Here is a 19132-nt window from a genome sequence, read left to right on the forward strand (position 1 = left end):
GAAACAATTCAAATATCATGGAACTACAGTCAGGATCACACAGGATTTAGTAGTATCCACATAAAGCTTGTAGGACTTGGAATATAATATTCCAGAAGGCAAGAGATTGAAATGAAACTGAGAATCAACCACTCAGCAAAACTGAACATCCTCTTCTGGGGGTGGGGTGGGGAAATGGACTTTCAATGAAACAGGGGAATTTTAAATGTTCCTCTTGAAATGACCAGAGCCGAACAGAAAGTTTGATCTTCAAGTACAGGACTCAGGTGAAGCATCGAGAGGGTGGATGAGAAGGGTAAATTATGAGGGACTCAATGATGATGAACTGCATGTATTCCTGCATGGAAAGATGATACTAATAATGCTCATATAAACCTGATTTAATAGAGCAGTTAGAAGGAGCTTGTATAAGATAAGGCACAGGAGGGAGCTGAATTTGAAGATATAATATATTGGAAAAATGAAGTCAATGAGTGAAAAGGAAATGTACAGAAAAAGGAAAGGAGAGGTAGAATAGATGAAGATATTTCATGTAAAAGACTCAAGATATAGCTTTTACAATGATTTGGAAGGGAAGGAAGGTGAGGGGGAATGAGGGAGCCTTCATTCTCATCAGAAATGGCTCAGAGAGGAAACAGCATACACACTCAATAGTGTATAGAAATCAAGAAGAAAAAGGAGAGAAGGGGGATGGGGAAGGGGAGGGATGATGTGGGTGATAGGGGAGAGGGTAGATCATAGGAGAGGATAGTCAAATATAGCACATTTTCTTTTTTACTTTTTTGCAAGGTGGTGGGATTGGGTGGTCTGTCTGGGACCATAGGGCTGGGTAGTGGGTTTGTGGCCTCTTGGCTCCAGGGCTGGTGCTCTGTCCACTGTTCTACTTGGCTGCCCACAGCACATTTTTGAAGAGGGACAGAGTGAAAGGAGAGAAAATATAATAGATGGTAGTGGGGAGGAATGGATGGAGGGATTTACAATCAGCAACAGCAACTGTGGAAAAATAAGGAAGTAACTTCTATGATAGACTTATGATAAAGAATGTGATCCACCCTAGATAGAGCTGATGGTATCGGAACACAGACTGAAACACCTTTTTTTCTCGTTTTTTCACTTTATTTCTCATGAAGTTCTATATTTTTGTGGGGGGAGGGGATAATATGTTTACTGTTACAATAAGAGTAATGTGTAAATAAAGAAAATTTTAAAATATTTAAATAGATTGCATTAATAACCTCATCTGAAAACTGTTCCTATCTCTTGATCATCTATCAATTGGGGAATGACTTATTTTTTTATAAATTTGACTCAGTTTCCTGTTTGAGAAATGAGGTCTTCATCAGAGAAACTTGTTTCAAGATTTTTTTTCCACAGCTGCCATAGCTAGCTGTATTTCCCTCCATTCTATTCCACCACCCCATTTATTCTATTCTCTCTCTCTCTCTCTCTCTCTCTCTCTCTCTCTCTCTCTCTCTCTCTCTCTCTCTCCTTTTGCCCTGTCCCTCTCCCATGATCTTCCCTCCTTTGTACCTACACCTACACCCCCCACTCCCCTTTCTCCCATTCCATATTTTTCTCTAGGGTAAATTAGGATTTCTATACCCAATTGAGTGTGTTTGTTATTCCCTCTATGAATCATCTCCACTGAAAATAAAACTTACTCATTCCCCCTCACTTTCCTCCTTTTCCACTCCACTGAAAAAGCTTTTTTCCCTTCTTTTATGTGAAATAACTTGCCCTATTCTACCCCTCCTTTCCCTTTCTGCCAGTACATTTCTTTCTCCCCCATTAATGCCATCTTTTTAAAATACACTTTCAAATTCAACTTCCTCCTGTGCCTGTCAATATATGCCCTTTTAAACAGTTTCAATAAATGTGAAAATTTCTGAGTTATCAGTATCATCTTCCCCATGTAGGAATACAATCAGTTCAACATCTTTAAGTTCCTCATGATTTTCCTTTCCTATCCACCCTCTCTATGGTTCACCTGCATTCTGTATTTGAAGATCAAATTTTCTGTTCAGCTCTGGTTGTTTTGTTGGGAAAATTTGAAATCCCTATTTCATTGAATATCCATCTTTTCCCCTGAATATATTCGTTTTTGCTGGGTAGTTGAATCTTGATTGTAATCCAAGTTCTTTTGCCTTCTGGAATGTCATATTCCAAGCCCTATGATCCCTTAATGTAGAAACTGCTAAATTTTGTGTTATCTACTTGCAATATTTTCTCTTTGATTTGGGAATTCTGAAATTTGGCTATAATATTCCTTGGCAGTTTTCATCTGGGAACCTCTTTCAGGAGATGATCAGTGTATTCTTTCAATTTCTTCTTTACCTTCTGCTTCTAGGATATCGAGGCAGTTTTCCTGAATAATTTCTTGAAAAATGATGTCTAGGTTCTTTTTTTGGTAATGACTTTCAGGTAGTCCAATAATTTTTAAATGATCTCTTCTGGATCTGTTTCCAGGTTAGTTATTTTTCCAATGAGATATTTCACATTTCTAGTTTTTCATTCTTTTTTTTTTATCTTTTGCAAGGCAAATGGAGGTAAAGTGGCTTGCCCAAGGCCACACAGCTAGGTAATTCTTAAATGTCTGAGGCCAGATTTGAACTCAGGTATGCCTGACTCCAGGACTGGTGTTCTATCCACTGTGCCACCTAGCTGCCCCCTCTAGTTTTTCATTCTTTTGGTTTTGTTTTATTGTTTCTTGATTTCTCACAAAGTCAATAGCTTCCCTTAGCTCCATTCTACACTTTGAAGAATTTTTTTCTTCAGATAACTTTTGTATCTCCTTTTCTATTTGACCAATTCTGCTTTTTAAAGCATTCTTCTTCTCATTGGCCTTTTGGACTTCTTTTTCCATTTGACTCAAACTGGTTTTTAAGATGGTATTTTCTTCAGTATTTTTCGTATCTCCTTCAATAAGTTGCTGATTTGGTTTTCATGATTTTCCTGCATTGCTCTCATTTCTCTTCTCAATTTTTCTTCTACCTCTCTTTCTTGGTTTTCAAAATCTATTTTGAGTTCTTTCATAACCTGAGACCAATTCATATTTTTCTTGGAGGCTTTGGAACAGAAACTTTGATTCTTTTATCTTCTGAGTATGTATTCTGATGCTCCATAGAAACCAAGTAATTGTCTATGGTTGGATTTTTTTCTTCTGCTGTTTCCTCATTTCTCCAGTCTATGACTTGATTTTAACTCTTGGTTAACGTGAAGCTCTGCTTCCATTTTATAGGACACACTTCCAAGCTTTTGAGATTTTTGCAGCTGTTTTCAGGAATTACCCCTTCCCCCTTCAACCCTCCCTCCCACTCAGGAATCTGCAAGTTCTCAGTTCCTCCAAAGTCTTATGAGAAGCTATGACTGCTCTCCTGGTCTGTAGATGATCACAAGCACTTATTTCTGCCCTGGAACTGTGAGGAGGGTCCCTGCTCTGCTGTAGGCAGTATGCTCTGTTGTGCTTCTGCTCCTTTTCCTAAGACTGGAACCTCAGACTGCAACCTGGATCTGAGAATGGGTAAAACAACAGAGTCCTGCCTCAGGGATAGCAAAGAGCTCCCTGCAGTTTTCTGAACCCCTCATCATCTGTGGACTGAACACTCTGGAAACAGATGCCAGGTGACTCACCAGGCCTGCTCCTGGTTTCCTGGGACCAGATCTATACTGAAGCCTGCACTGAACTAGGCTCTGCTCTCACTCTGGTGTGGCAGTTTTCCTGCTGACCTTCCCAATTGTCCTTGACAATCCCTGGGTTGAGAGGTCTGGAAACCATCACCACTGCCATGGACCCAGATGCCCCCAGGGACCCAGGTTTCTTGCTGCCTGTTCCTGGATGGCTGGAGTCGATTCACTCTTGGGATGCCCAGGCTGTGTTTCAAGTCCTTTCTAATCCCACTGCAACAGGCCCTTCCAACAGATTTTCCATGTTGTCTAGGGCTAGAAAATTGTTTTACTGAGTCTTTTTATAGGTACTTCCACTCTAGAATTTGGTTAGAATTATTATTTAAATGTATATGGAGCAGTTTTGGGGAGAGCTCGTGGGAGTCCCTGTCATTACTTTGCCATCTTGACTCTGCCTGCATTTAATATTCTTCTTTTACTTTTTTTCATTTCCCCCCCCCCCCATGGTCTCAACATCATTCCTTTATATGTTCTTTAAATCTCCCAAATCAACAAAGTAGTGGTTGGATGTTACACTGATCAATGTTCTTAAGTCTTTCAAAGTTGGTTTTCATTATCTTGTCATTATATAAATTTATTGTCTTATTCCCCCTCACTTTGTCAGTTTGTACAAGACTTTCCAGTTTTCTCTGGATCTGTTTTTTAATTATTTCATATATATTTCAAATATTTTTTATACATATGGGTCATTTTTCTCTTTCTTTGACCTCCAAGGGACATATGTCAAATAGTGAGATTACCTGCTGGGTCATAGGTACATTTTAGAATCTTTCTGAGTATAGATCCAAATTGTTTTTCAGAATGTTTGTACCACTACACAGCTTTACTGACAATGCAATACTGTACTTAACCTTCCACTACCCCTCTGACAATTGTTGCCAAACTAGTATTTCTCACACCACTAGTTGTAGTTTTTGGGTTTATTAAATGCTATACTCTTATGTTCAATTGCTTTTGGGTATACATACAAAAGTTGTTCCATTGACCAAATCCAGATGGGGAAATCCAATAAAAAATTCAAGTAACTTATTTTTCCAGCCCAGGTTGATATATGGTGACAGACAGAGAGATCTATGAACATTATGGATGGGATCTGGCCAAGAATATTACAAACAAGCACTCTAGTGCAGGAAAAGATTGTGCATCAGGGGAAGCAGGGAAACAAGACCTTTATGGGGTCAACATGACTTCTTGTAAAATGTGTACTAATTGAACACTTCATCCACTGCTCAGTTCTTGTGTAGACTCAGTAAATGCAGATTCAGTAAGGAACCTGTTCCTGGGGAGGACATTCCAGGAATGGCCATGAGCCCTAAACTATGTATCTAAGAGGAAGCAAATGGCAACTCTATGGCTTAGAACTCAGGAGAAGGGGTAAATCTCAGTTCCAATTTCCAGACTGAAGCCTAAAGGGTAATTAACAGGGTCAGACTCCCAAGCCAAAGGAAGCTTGCTGTTCTGCCTCTTTGAACCAGCAGTTTCCCAGTTGGCTGAAGACAGCTGAGTCCAGCAGCAGGGACAAGTCCAGGAGATGTTACTCAGACCTAAACCCAGGTGGAGAACTTGTAGCATTAAGACCAATGACTGACTTTTACCTAGGATTAGACAACTTAGAAAAGGCCCAATAGATTGCTATCTCTGAGATACTGCCCTAACACAACATTCAATACCTCAAAGAAAGCATCAACTGAACCATCCCAGAACTTTTTTCCAGAAGAGCACAGAACTTTTCCTTAACATCAAACTCAAAGACAAGAAGTAGGCTGAAAGAATAAGCATATAAATAAAATTAAACCCATAAGAGATTTTCTCCAATAATCCAAAAACAAAGCTTCAAAGAAGCACAAAGAAACACAGTTGGGGCACAAACCTATCTGGACTTCCCGGAAGATATGAAGAAGAGTTAAAAATGATTATATCAATGAAATGAGAGTGCTTAAGAAAAAACTGGATAAGAAAATGAGAGCTACAGACTAGCCAATATGACCAGAAAGGATAATGATCATTGTTGGAAGGGTTGTGGGAAATCTGGGACACTATTACATTGTTGGTGGAGCTGTGAATTCATCCAACCTCTCTGGAGAGCAATTTGGAGCTACACCCAAAGAGCAACAAAAATGTGCATACCCTTTGATCCAGCAATACCACTACTGGGTCTATACCCTGATGAGATGATGAAAAAGTGATGAAAATCATCACTTGTACAAAAATATTCATAGCAGCCCTGTTTGTGGTGGCAAAGAATTGGAAATAAAATAAATGTCCTTCAACTGGGGAGTGGCTTAGCAAACAGTGTTATATATATGTCATGGAACACTATTGTTCTATTAGAACCAGGAGGGGTGGGAATTCAGGGAAGCCTGGCAGGATTTGTATGAACTGATGCTGAGTGAGATGAGCAGAACCAGAAAAATATTATATACCCTAACAGCAACATGAGGGCAATGATCAACCTTGATGGACTTGCTCATTCCATCAATGCAACAGTCAGGGACAATTTGGGGCTATCTGCAATGGAGAATACCATCTGTATCCAGAGAAAAAACTGTGGAGTTTGAACAAAGACCGAGGATTATTACCTTTAATTTAGAAAAAAAAAACTCTGATCTCTTACTGTCTGATCTTGCTAGCTCTTATACTTTATGTTTCTTCTTTAAGGATATGATTTCTCTCTCATCACATTCAATTTGGATCAATGTATACCATGGAAACAATGTAAAGACTGGCAAATTGCCTTCTGGGGGGGAGGGAAGTAAGATTAGGGGGAAAATTGTAAAACTCAAACTAAATAAAATCTTTATAATTTAAAAAAAAGAAAATGAGAGCTACGAGAATTAGAATGGACCACATAGATATCAATAACTCCATTAGATAGCAAGAAATATTTAAAAAGTCAAAAGACTGAAAAATAGAATAAAATGTAAGATAGCTCAAGGTAAAATAACTCATTAGCAAACATAAAGGGTGAAAAAAGTGAAGAATCATTGGACCATCTAAACACTATGACAATTAAAAAGATTCAAGATGCCATAGTTCAAGAAATTTGAAGGGGTGGCTAGGTGGCGTAGTGGATAAAGCACCGGCCTTGGAGTCAGGAGTACCTGGGTTCAAATCTGGTCTCAGACACTTAATAATTACCTAGCTGTGTGGCCTTGGGCAAGCCATTTAACCCCATTTGCCTTGCAAAAAAAATTAAAAAGAAAACTGCTCAGAACCAAAGGGCAAAATAGAAATAAAATCCACCACTCACCTCCAAAAATACCTCTCCAGTACATTATAGCCAATATCCAGAGCATTGAAGTCAAAGAAAAACTACTATAAGAAACCAGAAGGAAAAAAATTAAAGTACCCAGTAGCCTCAGTCAGTATAACACAATTTAGCAGCCACCACTAAAACTGCAGTGAAATTGTAATAAGATTTCCCCAGGAGGGAAAGGATATATGCTTCACAGCTAAGAGTAATTTACTAAGCAAAATGCAATATAATTATACAGGTGAGGAATTGGATCTTTAATGAAATGAGATTTCCAAACATTCCTGATGAAAAGACTAGAGCTATAATTGAAACTTTGGAATTTAAACACAGGAATTAGGTGAAACAATATGATGAACATTGTAATTTGAAATTTATTCATAATCCTCTAGGCCTATTCTCTTTGCTTAGTCTTGACTTCGATCGCTATTTTTTAAGCTTTCTTTCTCTTCTTTTAATTCCTACTATACAATCCATCCTAGGAAGTTAAATTTTGTTTTGCTTGTTCTTATTTCCTTTCATTTTAATTTCTAACCTGTTCACAGATAAACATTAAGTTAATTATTTCATCTGGTTACTTATGATCTCTGAGTGCTTCTGTGGATGAAACCACAACAGGAAGAGAGGAAAAAACACCTTAAGAAGTCATTGTATTTTAATTATGTTATTGCTGATCATGTTCCTCTATATTAAAAAAAACAAAATCCAACAACAAATTTCTGATTTTATTTTAATAGCTCTCCATTAATTCCACCCTACATATTTGTTTTCATTTCCTACTCTAATTGTTTTCAGTCAAGCTTGTCTTTTTAACCAACAGTGCACATCAGTGAGAGGGTCCCCTGGCTTCTACTCTGCCATCTTGACTTTTCCCCCAGAAGTTCTTTTTCTTTTTTCTTTTTTTTATCTAGGATGATCCTCAGGTTAGAACAAAAGTTCTTAATCTGGAGTCCATGGATAGAATTCATGGTGAGTCATGAATTTGCATATAAATATATATTACATATATTACACATGTATACATATGTATACATATTTAGATACACATATAGATAACAATATTTAAATATAATTGGTTTCCTTTATAATCATATGTAATTTATTTTATGTATTTAAAAATCTTTGAGATGTGTCAAAAAAGTTTCACCAGAATGCCAAAGGAGTCCATGGCACAAAAATGGTTAAGAATTCCAGGTTAGAAGAAAGGGAAAAAAATTTGGAAATAAATGTGATGTAAAACCAAAACACATCAATACATTTAAAAACACTGTGACTAGGTAAAAGAAAAACTAACTAGTCAGTTTAGATGGTGATCAAAACCAAGAATGTGAGTTAATTAAGCTATTCTACTTGAACCAGAAAAATTAGACTGACTATATTGCTAAACTTTTTAATTTAACATTTAAAAATCAACACAAAGCTATATGTCTATAAATCTGGAAAAACTATAATCTGGAAATACTATAATCTTCAAAGAATCAAAACCACTAATTACCCATGCTAGGTATAGTTCAGCAACCCAAAGAAGCTGCAGCTCTGCTGCCTTGCTCAAAAAAAAAAACTGCAGAAATTATCATCCAGGAAATGTTTGATCTGAAAAGGAGATGGGACAGTTAATCGGGGAAGAACAATTGAGAGTCTGGTATCTGAATTGTGCAAAAATGACAAATCTTTTTGAATTCAGTAGATTCTTCATGTAAGAGCATGTACAGGTTTCAATATGAACTGTGGAAGAGGAGCACCCATGTGGAAGAGGTAACACATCACTTGTATAATAATGATATTTTATATAGCACTTTAAGTTTGGAAAAGTTTAATTATCTTATGGTAACAAAAGGAGAAAGTGAGACTTGATGTCTTTCCCATTAGAATGTTGAGTTCTTTGAGAGAAGGGACTATCTTTTGTCTTTCTCTCTAGTTCTTAGCATACTGTCTGGCACACCATAGGTGTTTTAGGAGCTCTAGATGATTAAGGCTTTTAAGTCTAAAGTTCTGTGATTCATACACCTACTGAAATGCATTGCAAATCATCCTAAATATTGAGGTAGAAAAAAGTTGCATCAAAGGTTAATGATCAGAAAATGTGGATAGATATGTAAAACAATTATTTCTTTTTTTAATCTTTGAAAATTTTATTGGCTTTCCTTTAATTTAGTCCTCAGATTTTTTTGGCTTTTTTTCTTTAATTTTTCAAAAATATATTTAAAGATAGTTTTCAATATTCAGTTTTTTTTGTTTTTGCAAGCCATCAGGATTAAGTGATCTCCTCCCCCCAAATTCTTACCAGAAATGTTATTAAGCAGTAATGATTTATTTATTTCTTCTTTCTGACCCACCCTATCCTTTACTGAAAGTGTTAAAGTACTGTGATATTATGAAAACTATTAGCAATAAAAAATAAAGAGAAGAATACTTAGAAAATCTACAAACTGAATTATAAACCACCAAATAATTAAAATACAACTATATAATAAATTTCATACTGTATACCATTTAGAAAAGGATATAAATTTAAAGTCTGAGGCCAAATTTGAACTCAGGTCTTCCTGACTCCACCTAGTTGCCCCTTAACTTTCACTTTTGTAAAGTTTTCTCCCTCTCATCCTTTCCTTCCCCTACTCTAGGAGAGCAAGTAATCTGATATAGGTTATACATATACTATTGCTTTGCACATAATTCCATATAGATTATACTGGGAAAAAAGAATCAGAATAAAGGGTAAAAAGTACAAGAAGGAAGAAGCAGAAAAGAAATTTAAAAAAGTGAAAACAGTATGCCTTGATCTATATTTAGTTTCTATAGTTCTTTCTCTGAGTCTGAGTGCCATTTTTCCATCATGTCTTTTAGAAATGTCTTTGCTATATTGATGAAAGGAGCTGAGTTTATCATAGTTGGTTATTGCAAACTGTTGCTGTTAAAACAATTTTTACATGTAAGATATCATAAAATTAAAAATAAGAAATTTCACAGTTATCTATCCTATTTTTTCATATTACTAGAAAGTGCAAAATTAAGTTTGACACATCTTCCCTCATAAGCAAACTAAAAAATATTTTAATTATATGAGGCTAGTTGCCTTCTACATTAAAAAACAAACTGGAATTCTGTTTTTAGCAGTAGTGGAAGCTTCTGACAAGGAACTCATTCCATTTATATAAATCAGCACCTGCTTTGTACCATTTCTATGGTAATGATTCTCAAATCTACCTATCTTGCCCCAACTCTCAGTTGACCTCCAGTCTTACATCTCCAACTTTCAGACATCTCCAACTAGATTTCCAGTAAATATTTTAAACTTAACATTTCTAAACTTGAACTCATCTTTCCTCCTCACCCTATTACTGTAAAGGACAAATCCATTCTCCCCGTCCCTCAGGTTCACAGCCATCTTAGACTCTTAATATCTTTCAGCCCCTCCCTACCCTCCCCCTCCCCCCCACCTCCCCACCTCTCCATATCAAATCTGTTCCCAATAACTATTGATTTTATCTTTGCAACATCTCTTGAAAATGTCCCAGTCTCTTCTCTGACAGTGTTACCACTTTCACCACACATAGCCTAATGGTGGGCCTGCCTGATTCAAGTCTCTCCCCATTCCAATCCATTTTCCATTCAGCTGCCAGAGAGCTTTTTAGAAACATAGGTTCAACTATGTCATCTCCCTATCCACTAAATTTCAGTGGCTCCCTATTGTCTACAAGATCAACTACATAACCCTCTATTTGGCATTCAAAATCTTCATAACAACCTTTCCAGTCCTTTTTTTTAATTTTTAAAAAAATTATTTAAGGCAATGGAGTTAAGGGACTTGTCCAAGGTCACATAGGCAATTATTAAGTGTCTGAGGTCAGATTTGAACTTAGATCCTCCTGAATACAGGGCTGATGCTACCCAACTGCCCTACCTCTTAACTTTATTTCCTACCACATATTCAATCCAATGACTGTTCTTTTTGCCATTTCAGAAACAAGACACACCTTTTCTTAGCTCCAGACATTTTTCCATGCCTGGAACACTCTCCTTCCTTATCTCTGTCTATTGGCTTCCTTGAAGTGCCAACTAAAACTCTATTTTCTCTAGGAAACTTTCCCCAAATCCTTTTTTTTTTGGGGGGGGGTTCTGCTTTTTCCTATTTATCCTATATATATAGCTTGCTTTATATACATTTATTTACTAGTTTTCCCTCCCATTAGATTATAACCTTCTTGAGGGTAAGAACTCATTTGCTTCTTTTTTTCTATCTCCAATGTTCATAGTGCTTAGCAAATATTGATTGACTGACTCTGTAATTTGTAATTTTAGAGAATTGCTTGGGGGAACTGAGAGAACTGATTTAAGGTCAGAACAGGTATGTATTCAGAGGCAAGACTTGAATTCTTGCTTTTCCTGACTTGTCCACCAGGCTGCATTTCCTCTTCCAATTTTTGGTTGTGTAATTCATTATGTTACTGACTGATATTTTAGTTGTGGTATGGTCCCTTATTCTGGGTTTGAAATTTCATTCATGTTTGCCTGCTTTGGTTGCAATCTGTTTCAGTAGGATAATCCAAACCAGAAGTGAGTTTACTTCTCTTCTGGAAATACACAATTCTTTCCATTTATTCTTATTAGATCAACATCCAACATTAAAATATGGTAGCATTTTTCTTGCTATCCTTTTCCTATGGAGATCAATCAGGTTTTAAACCAATTTCAGGAAAGCAAATTTAGCCTATTCCTTAATAACTGTAATGTGAATTGGGCTTAATGACAATATCAACATGATCTATATGGATTGGAATTTAATCAGATTTCACTTTAATTTCACAATTTCCTCTCTATTTTGCATTCTGTGGAACATACAGAGCACTTCAAGCAGATAACACTCCAGTTGTAGAAAAAGCTTGTCAGACTTTAATTCTATACCCTGTCCCAGTTGGTACAGTATGAAGTTTCAAGCCAGTTAAATCCATGAATTTATTATATAGTTGTATTTTAATTATTTAATGGTTTATAATTGTTTGTAGATTTTCTCAGCATTCTTCTCATTACTATTTATTGCTAATAGTTATTATAATATCACAATACCTTAGTTCTTTCAGTCAAGGAGAGGGAGGGTCAAGAGAGAAGAAATAAATCATTACTGCTTAATAACATTTTTGATGAAAATTTTGGGGGAGGAGATTAAATAGATAGGGATTTCTTTATGTGCATACAGTTTTTCCATACTTTTCCTGTCCCTCATGATGGATTATCAATAGTAAGCACAATAAAATTATTTAAAAATTAACATATTATGTAAATTGGGAGTTTGGAGTTAGGTTTCTGGTTATTATTTTACCTCAGTCATGCATTTATTTCTCCATTTGGAAAAGGACATGAAACCATTTTTTCCTGATCCTCTGATCTATATGCAAACACACAAATTGACATCATTTCATCTTTGTCATGTAGTGAAGTGCTCATATATTGAATCATACCCTTTCTTAGAATTAAGGACATCTAGAGAGGTAGGTAGAGGGACCCCATTGTTATCTCTCTCCGTATTCTGATTAATCCATCATTTTCAGCCTCCATCTTTTGATAAACATTCCAGTATTATATAGGCTTTTTGAAAGGTTTTCACACAATTCCCTCAGGATATAGTTTCAATCCCCAGCTCCTCTCCTCATGTGGCTATATCTCATACCAAAGAACTCCTCCAAATGACAGTCTTGATTGACGTTTCCTTCCAATTTATCTCTGAGTTTAGAGAAATCCACCGAACATAGTCCTATCATGAAAGGTTTGTAAGTCTTCTTCCATCCAATGAAAATTTTCCAGTGTGGATTATTCAGAAAGGTTAAGTTAGAGTAAGAATGAAAATATAAAATTTACTTAGTACTTTAAGTACAGTAATATATTATCTCACCTGTACCTTCTCTGAGTTAGGTTCATAATGCCTTCAGAGGTTAGAGGTCAAACAAAAATGACATCATTCATTTTTTAAAGGAAAAATTAATAATTCTTTGCATAGTGAGCATTTCACAAATACTTGTAAGTAAATGACTGATGTGAAATGTTACTATTTTTTAAAAAGCACATTTTTTATTTTTTACAAATACTCTATCACTAGTTGGTCACCATATTGTAATATAGCATGATTACAGTTCTAACAGCATTTCAGCCACAATAGTTAATCAATCTGTCTAACAGAAAGGTTGTCTTTTTTTTCTCTCCTGGAAAGAAAGAGAAACATGGGACACAGTATCAAACATGTAAACAGGACTGAAAATCATAAGAATTGACAGCAAATCTTGGCACCTCAGTTAAAACACAAGTGCAGAATTCAAAACTCCATTTAAGTATTAGATAGATGTGAAAATCGAATGCTATCTAAAGATTTCTTAATCTTCAGCTGCTTGGTTCCCCCCCCCCCCCTTTTCTTCTATACACTAGAGAATGGGGTGAGAGTTCAAGAGAAAAAGAAATGAAAAGTTCAGGAAAGGAAGGAGAAAAAGAGAAAGAAGAATGGGGTGAGAGTTCAGGAGAAAAAGAAATGAAAAAATTCAGGAAAGGAAGGAGAGAAAGAGAAAGAAGAAAGGAGAGAGAATGAAGCACGGAGGGAAGAGAAAAGAAAAGGGAGGCAAGAAGGAAAGAGAATGGAGAGAGAGAGAGAGAGGAAACAAAGGGAAGGAGAGACAAGAAGGGAAGAAAACAGGGAAGGAGGAAGAATGGAAGAATGGAAGAGAAGAAAAGAGCAGAAAAGAGAGGAAAGCAGAAAACAGAAGAGGGGGAGGAAGGAAGCTTTTGAGCAAGCCTCCTTTTGTAATCCTTTGCTTTGCGTGTGATCAGACATCTCTGGGGCGACGGGCTTCCCAGGCTCCGTCCCGAGAGGGGAGGCCTGGCTAGAAGGCGCTTTCGCAGGCGCAGGGGAGCTGCCGGGGGGCAGGCGGCGGCGGGGGGTCTGGGGCGTTCTCCGACGTGAGGGCTCCAGGCTGCTCTGGGCGGCGGCGGTGACGGTAGTAGCGCTGGGGCCAGCGGTGGCGGTGGAGCGGCTGGTCGGCCCGGGCCGCCTCGTCCTCGACCTCGCCGTCGCCTTTCTTCGCGCAGTGGCCGCCGCAGCAGACGGTGTCCAGGCGCCTCCACAGCCTCCGCAGCCGGCCGTCGCCAGCTCGGAAGAAGAGGTAGACGTAGGGGTTGAGGGCGCTGTTGGTGACCAGCACGAGGCCCAGCGCCGAGGCCAGGCCCGGGGGCTCGGACGACCACGCAGCCACCAGCTCCACGGCGAAGTAGGGCAGCTCGCAGACCACGAAGAGCAGGGCCAGGACCAGGGTCATCTTCAGGCTCTGCGCCTTGGCTCGAGTGAGGGCGCGTGGAGCCGGCGCCCGGCGGGGCCCGGCCTCCCGGGCGCGGGGGGACCAGGAGGCGGGAGCCGGCGCCGGGGGTCGCTGCCGCCTCAGGGTCCGGAGCAGGCGGCCGCAGGCCACGCCTTGGACGGCCAGAGGGGCCAGGAAGCCGGCCACCGTCTCGTACACCGTGTAGAGCTGCAGGTGCCAGCGGGGACGGGCCCCGAAGATGGTCCGGCAGCGGCGCCCCCCGGGCCACGGCCAGGCTGCGGGCGGCGGGCTCCGCGAGGGGGCCGGGGGCGAGGCTGGGGGCCCGCCGGGGCCGTCGGGGAGGCCGGCTGCCGGCCCGCCCCGGACCACGAAGGCCTGGGGCAGGGCGAGGAGCAGGGCCAGCAGCCAGCCCAGGGCGGCGAGGGCGCGGGCGGGCAGGGGCGGGCCCAGGGGCCGGCTCACCACCCGCTGCCTCTCCAGGCAGATGAGCGCCAGGATGTTGGAGGAGGCCAGGAGCGCGGACACCTGCAGCAGCTGGACGGCGCGGCAAGCCAGGTCTCCCGCCGCCGGGCGCGTGTCCCCCAGGAGCTCCCAGGCCAGCTGCGACAGCGCCGCGGCCCCGCACACGGAGAGGTCTGCCAGGGCCAGCTGCGCCAGCAGAAAGTCCATCTGGCGGCGCCGGGGCCCGAGCCAGGGCGCGCCGCAGCCGCACAGCGTGCAGAGCGCCACGGCGTTGCCCACCACCGCCACCGCCAAGATGACTCCGAGGGGCACCAGCCGGACCCTGCGGCTCGGAGGGGCGGGGGCCGGGGGCGGCAGCCCGGCGGCGGAGCCCCCCAGGGACGACAGGTTGAAACCCTCGCCAGGCGGGATGGAGATGGAGAGGTTCGGCACCGGCGGCAGGGGGCCGGGGCCAAAAGGATCCTCCATCTCCCGCGCAGGCGGCTCCGACGGAGCGGAGCGCACTGAGGTGGGCCGGGGCCGAGGTGAAGGGGCGCCCCGCGGCCGGGCCACCGGCGAAGTTCCTTCTTGGAAGATAAAACTTTTTGAACCGGCGCAAAAGAGTGAGGAATGCCGACGAGAGCGCTAGCTTTCTCCCTTTTTAAAAACAGGCTGTGTCTCCGTCATTTGACAGGGCGAAGTGGGTTGTGCGCCGAGCCACTGCACGAGCGCTCAGTCGCCGCCCCCCCACCCGCCGCCGCTCTCCTCGCCAACCAGCCCTGCCCGCCCCCAGCCCCCCGGAGCTGCGGATGGCTCGTCAGCCCCGAGAGGACAGTGCGCATTGGCCACAAGTGGCCCGGCCAGCTGTCAGAGCGTCGCCACCACCGAGAGCTCACGATTTGGCCCGAACCCGGTCCCCGTCTTGGTTCGGAAAGTCGCCGCTGGGCGGAAGTACCCGACTGCCTGCGGCTTTAAAGCCACTTTTTTTTAAAAAAAGAATTGATGTATTTTGCTCAACGCCTGAATGGAGACGATTTACCTGACTTGGGTCAGAATGAGAAAACAAAGCACAGAGCCCAGTGGCAAAGCGCAAATAGAATGAAACCAGAAGAATCTCCTGGAATCTGGGTACGCGTAACCCATCCAGGAACCAGTGCGGCTTTGGTGGCAGGGCCTCTGCTGGGGAGACTTGCTCCTGGGATGTCCCCAGCACCAAAGGGCATTCCTCTTCTCCAGAGTGGCGGTCTGGTACATTCTCTGTGATAGGAAATTAATTTCATTGAAGAGACCATTAAAAAATTTTATGCAAATAAGCAACCCGTTTATCCTAACCCTTACATTTTGATCCAGGGACGGATGTAATCATTTTTTCTCACTCTCATAGTTTTCCTTTCCACCAGATGGGAGGTTGCTAAGAGGGACTACGCCTCCGTTAAACCTAAGAAAAGGTGACTAAGAAAACGTAAAAGTAGCCAATTTTATTTTTTGAAAAGAGAAATCCAAGTAATAGGATTTGGTTTAGATTTAATAGATTTCGCCTTCTAAGCCCCCCCCCCCCCCAATAAATTTTTCCTGCGGAAGTCATTAATTTGAACAACTGCAACCTCATGGTTAGGGCCAAAGGTAAGTAAAGGTAAATAAAATGCTGTGACTGAAAAATCTTAGACTTGGGAGAACTTAAAAAACGTATGTTAGAATTCCAAGGATGCCTAGGCATCCCTCTTGCAGAACCTTTTCTTTTCTTTTTTTTAGGCTTTTGCAAGGCAGTGGGTTAAGTGGCTTGCCCAAGGCCACACAGCTAGGTAATTGTCTGAAGCCGAATTTGAACTCAGGTCCTCCTGACTCCAGGACCAGCGCTTTACCTACTGTGCCACCTAGCCGCCCGCCCTTTTTTGCAAGCAATTTCTTAAAAAAAATATTGACATATGCTTTTCAATAATGATTCCACTGCTCATTCTCCCTTTCCCAAAGGAGCTATAACACTTAGTTGAAGTTAGGGATTCTAATCCTCTGTCTATAAAGTCAGTTGTCTATTCCTGGATTATGTTACTTTGACTCTCTTGGGATTTATTTTCCATAGCTGTCAAACAAAAGGATTATTCTAAAGCCATGTCAGAAAATAGTAAAGTACCAAAGTGGAGAGTATGGAAGACTTTTTCCTGAGTTCACCATGAAATCTGGTCCCAGATACTTGGCAGATATGTGTGACCCTGGAAAAATCACTTAACTTTGCCTCAGTTTCCTCATCTATATAAAATGGCAAAGGACTCCAGTATCTTTGCTAAAAATTTGAATTCATATTTCCATTATATTTTTTGATGATCTAGAATAAGTCACTTCATGACTGTAGAGATCATAAAATTCAACCTCAATAAGGCTATTGTAAAGGTTTTAAAATCACTTATTCATAATAAAAAGTATTATTGATACCTTCTGTCTTTACATGAGTTATTTCATCACTTCCTTTTCCTAACTTGAAACCTCCTTTGTGACAAAGCATATACCACCTCCATCTAATCTGGGGAAGGGGTATACTTTAATTCTCCTAGGAGAGGAAAAGCATCTGGGGAAAAGATGATGGTCTAGTCATTCAGTCAATAAAGATGAATTAAGTACCTGTTATATGTTAGATACTATTCTGAGTGCTAGGGTTACAAAGAAAGACAAAGACAGTCCCTGTTCTCAAGAAGCTCACAATCTAATAGAAGGAGAGAAGCAACCAACCATATACAATCGAGCTCTATACAGGATAAATGAGAAATCATAACAATGGCTAATATTAACATAGTGTTTACTATGTGACAAGTATATGTATCAGAAATGAGAAGGGGTAGGAAAAACTACCAGTAGATAATGGGATTTTGGCTGGGATTTGAAGGAAGCCAGGAGGCAGAGTTGAGGGGGAAGAGCATCCCAGTGAGAAATGTCAGAATTCAGATGGGAGTGTCTGCTGTAAAAAAGATCAAGGAGGTCAGTGTCACCAGAGCATAGTATAGGGTGGTTGGTTGGCAGTGTGAATGGTTATGAGACCTGGGAGGTGGTGATTATGAGGAAGCTTTTTGAATAACAAAAAGGAGATTTATATTTGATCCTGGAAGTAACAGGAAGCCACTTGAGTTTATTGAGAAGGGTAGTGGTGGTAATGTGCATGAGTTGGTTAGATCTGTCCTATTGGAGAATCACTTTGCCAGATGAGTGCAGGCTAGATTGGAGGAGAGACTTAAGGCAGGCATACGACAGTAGCTTGGTGCGAGGTGATGAGGGCCCGTACTAAAGAGGTAACAGTATCAGAAGACAGAAGTAGGTGAGAGATGTTGTAAAGTGAAATGAACAGGCCTGGGCTAACATATTGGATAGGGAAGGTGAGAGAGATCTCTGCACAGGACTTTCAGACAAGACACATTTAACTGAACAAATACAATATAACAATTGTAATTTGTAATTTATTAGTATAAATATAAAAGGCATTGAGAATTCACAAAATTGAGGTAAACATGATTGAAGAACTGTTCAAATATGAAAAATTACAATGGAATGTTTATTCATTTACAAAAAAATTCATTTTTCAAAGTAACAGTCAAGGTTGGGTCTAGAATCTTGGCATTCTTAATAAATTCAATTTCCCAGGCTCATAAAAACTTCAGTCCAGGGTGCTGAAATATATCTTCAAGGACTGAAATGATATAGTGAGTCTGCTACTTAACTGCCTTGATGATGTTGGGTAAGTTGCCTAACTTCAGTTGACTTCCCATTCTTCTATAAAATAAAGGCACTGAACTTTTCATCTTCTAGTTCTAAAGTTCTAAGATCTTACAGCTGTTTTCATTTGATACATGATAAACTTTAAAGGTTTGATAAATTTTGAAACATTTCATAGAAGTATTATCTTTGTATTAGAGTTATTTGTAACTATCTAGTTTTTCGTATTTTAATTAAGTGTTTAATGTCAGCACTTCATGACAGCTATATTAGAAAACACAATTATATAAATGTCCAGCTTCTATTATAAAAGACAACAGCATTTAATAAAGTTGCTTTGACTGCCAATGATCACTTAATTACTAAATTTCACTATCTCCTTAGGGATAACAATTATAGCAACTGTATATATGTTTATACTACTTTTATAAAGATATAAAAGCATATATGCAGAACTTATTTTTACACATTTTATAAATTAGTGTTGGTTTTAAGCCATTGATTGATTGCACCTTCATACTTTATTGGTTCTTTCTGCCAATCCTGGTGCCACCTAAGATTTGCTATAACTTTTGTATAGTTTTGTCCTAAGCTGTCTTTCCAATTGATAAACTGTTTCTTGTTGTATTGGTGGACAGAAGCAGAAACTAGAGGGTAATTTATAATGGAACGAAGCTTTTGGTCCAGAGATTGAGTGATTTCTGGAAACCTTGGGGCTACATTTGCTAATTCATCTGGATCTGAAGAAAGATCTGAA

The 19132-nt window shown here is 40.2% G+C and overlaps 2 protein-coding genes across 5 annotated transcripts in view; both read right to left on the minus strand.

Annotated features, from left to right (window-relative positions):
- Nucleotides 1-13803: 13803 nt before the first annotated feature.
- On the minus strand, nt 13804-15165 carry GPR150 (G protein-coupled receptor 150). Its single transcript, XM_074199511.1, has one exon. The coding sequence runs from the start codon at nt 15163-15165 to the stop codon at nt 13804-13806; it is 1362 nt and encodes a 453-aa protein (XP_074055612.1).
- A 3030-nt stretch (nt 15166-18195) lies between these two features.
- ARSK (arylsulfatase family member K) overlaps nt 18196-19132 on the minus strand; it is a 46600-nt gene continuing 45663 nt past the window's right edge. For all 4 annotated transcript variants that reach the window (XM_074201316.1, XM_074201315.1, XM_074201314.1 and 1 more), the window contains one exon: nt 18196-19127. In XM_074201316.1, coding sequence (XP_074057417.1) covers nt 18847-19127 — 281 coding nt within the window. In that variant the 3' untranslated portion in view covers nt 18196-18846. The remainder of the gene's footprint in view (nt 19128-19132) is intronic.

The sequence above is a fragment of the Macrotis lagotis genome, chromosome X (assembly GCF_037893015.1).
Source record: "Macrotis lagotis isolate mMagLag1 chromosome X, bilby.v1.9.chrom.fasta, whole genome shotgun sequence".
Classification (NCBI taxonomy): Eukaryota; Metazoa; Chordata; class Mammalia; order Peramelemorphia; family Peramelidae; genus Macrotis; species Macrotis lagotis.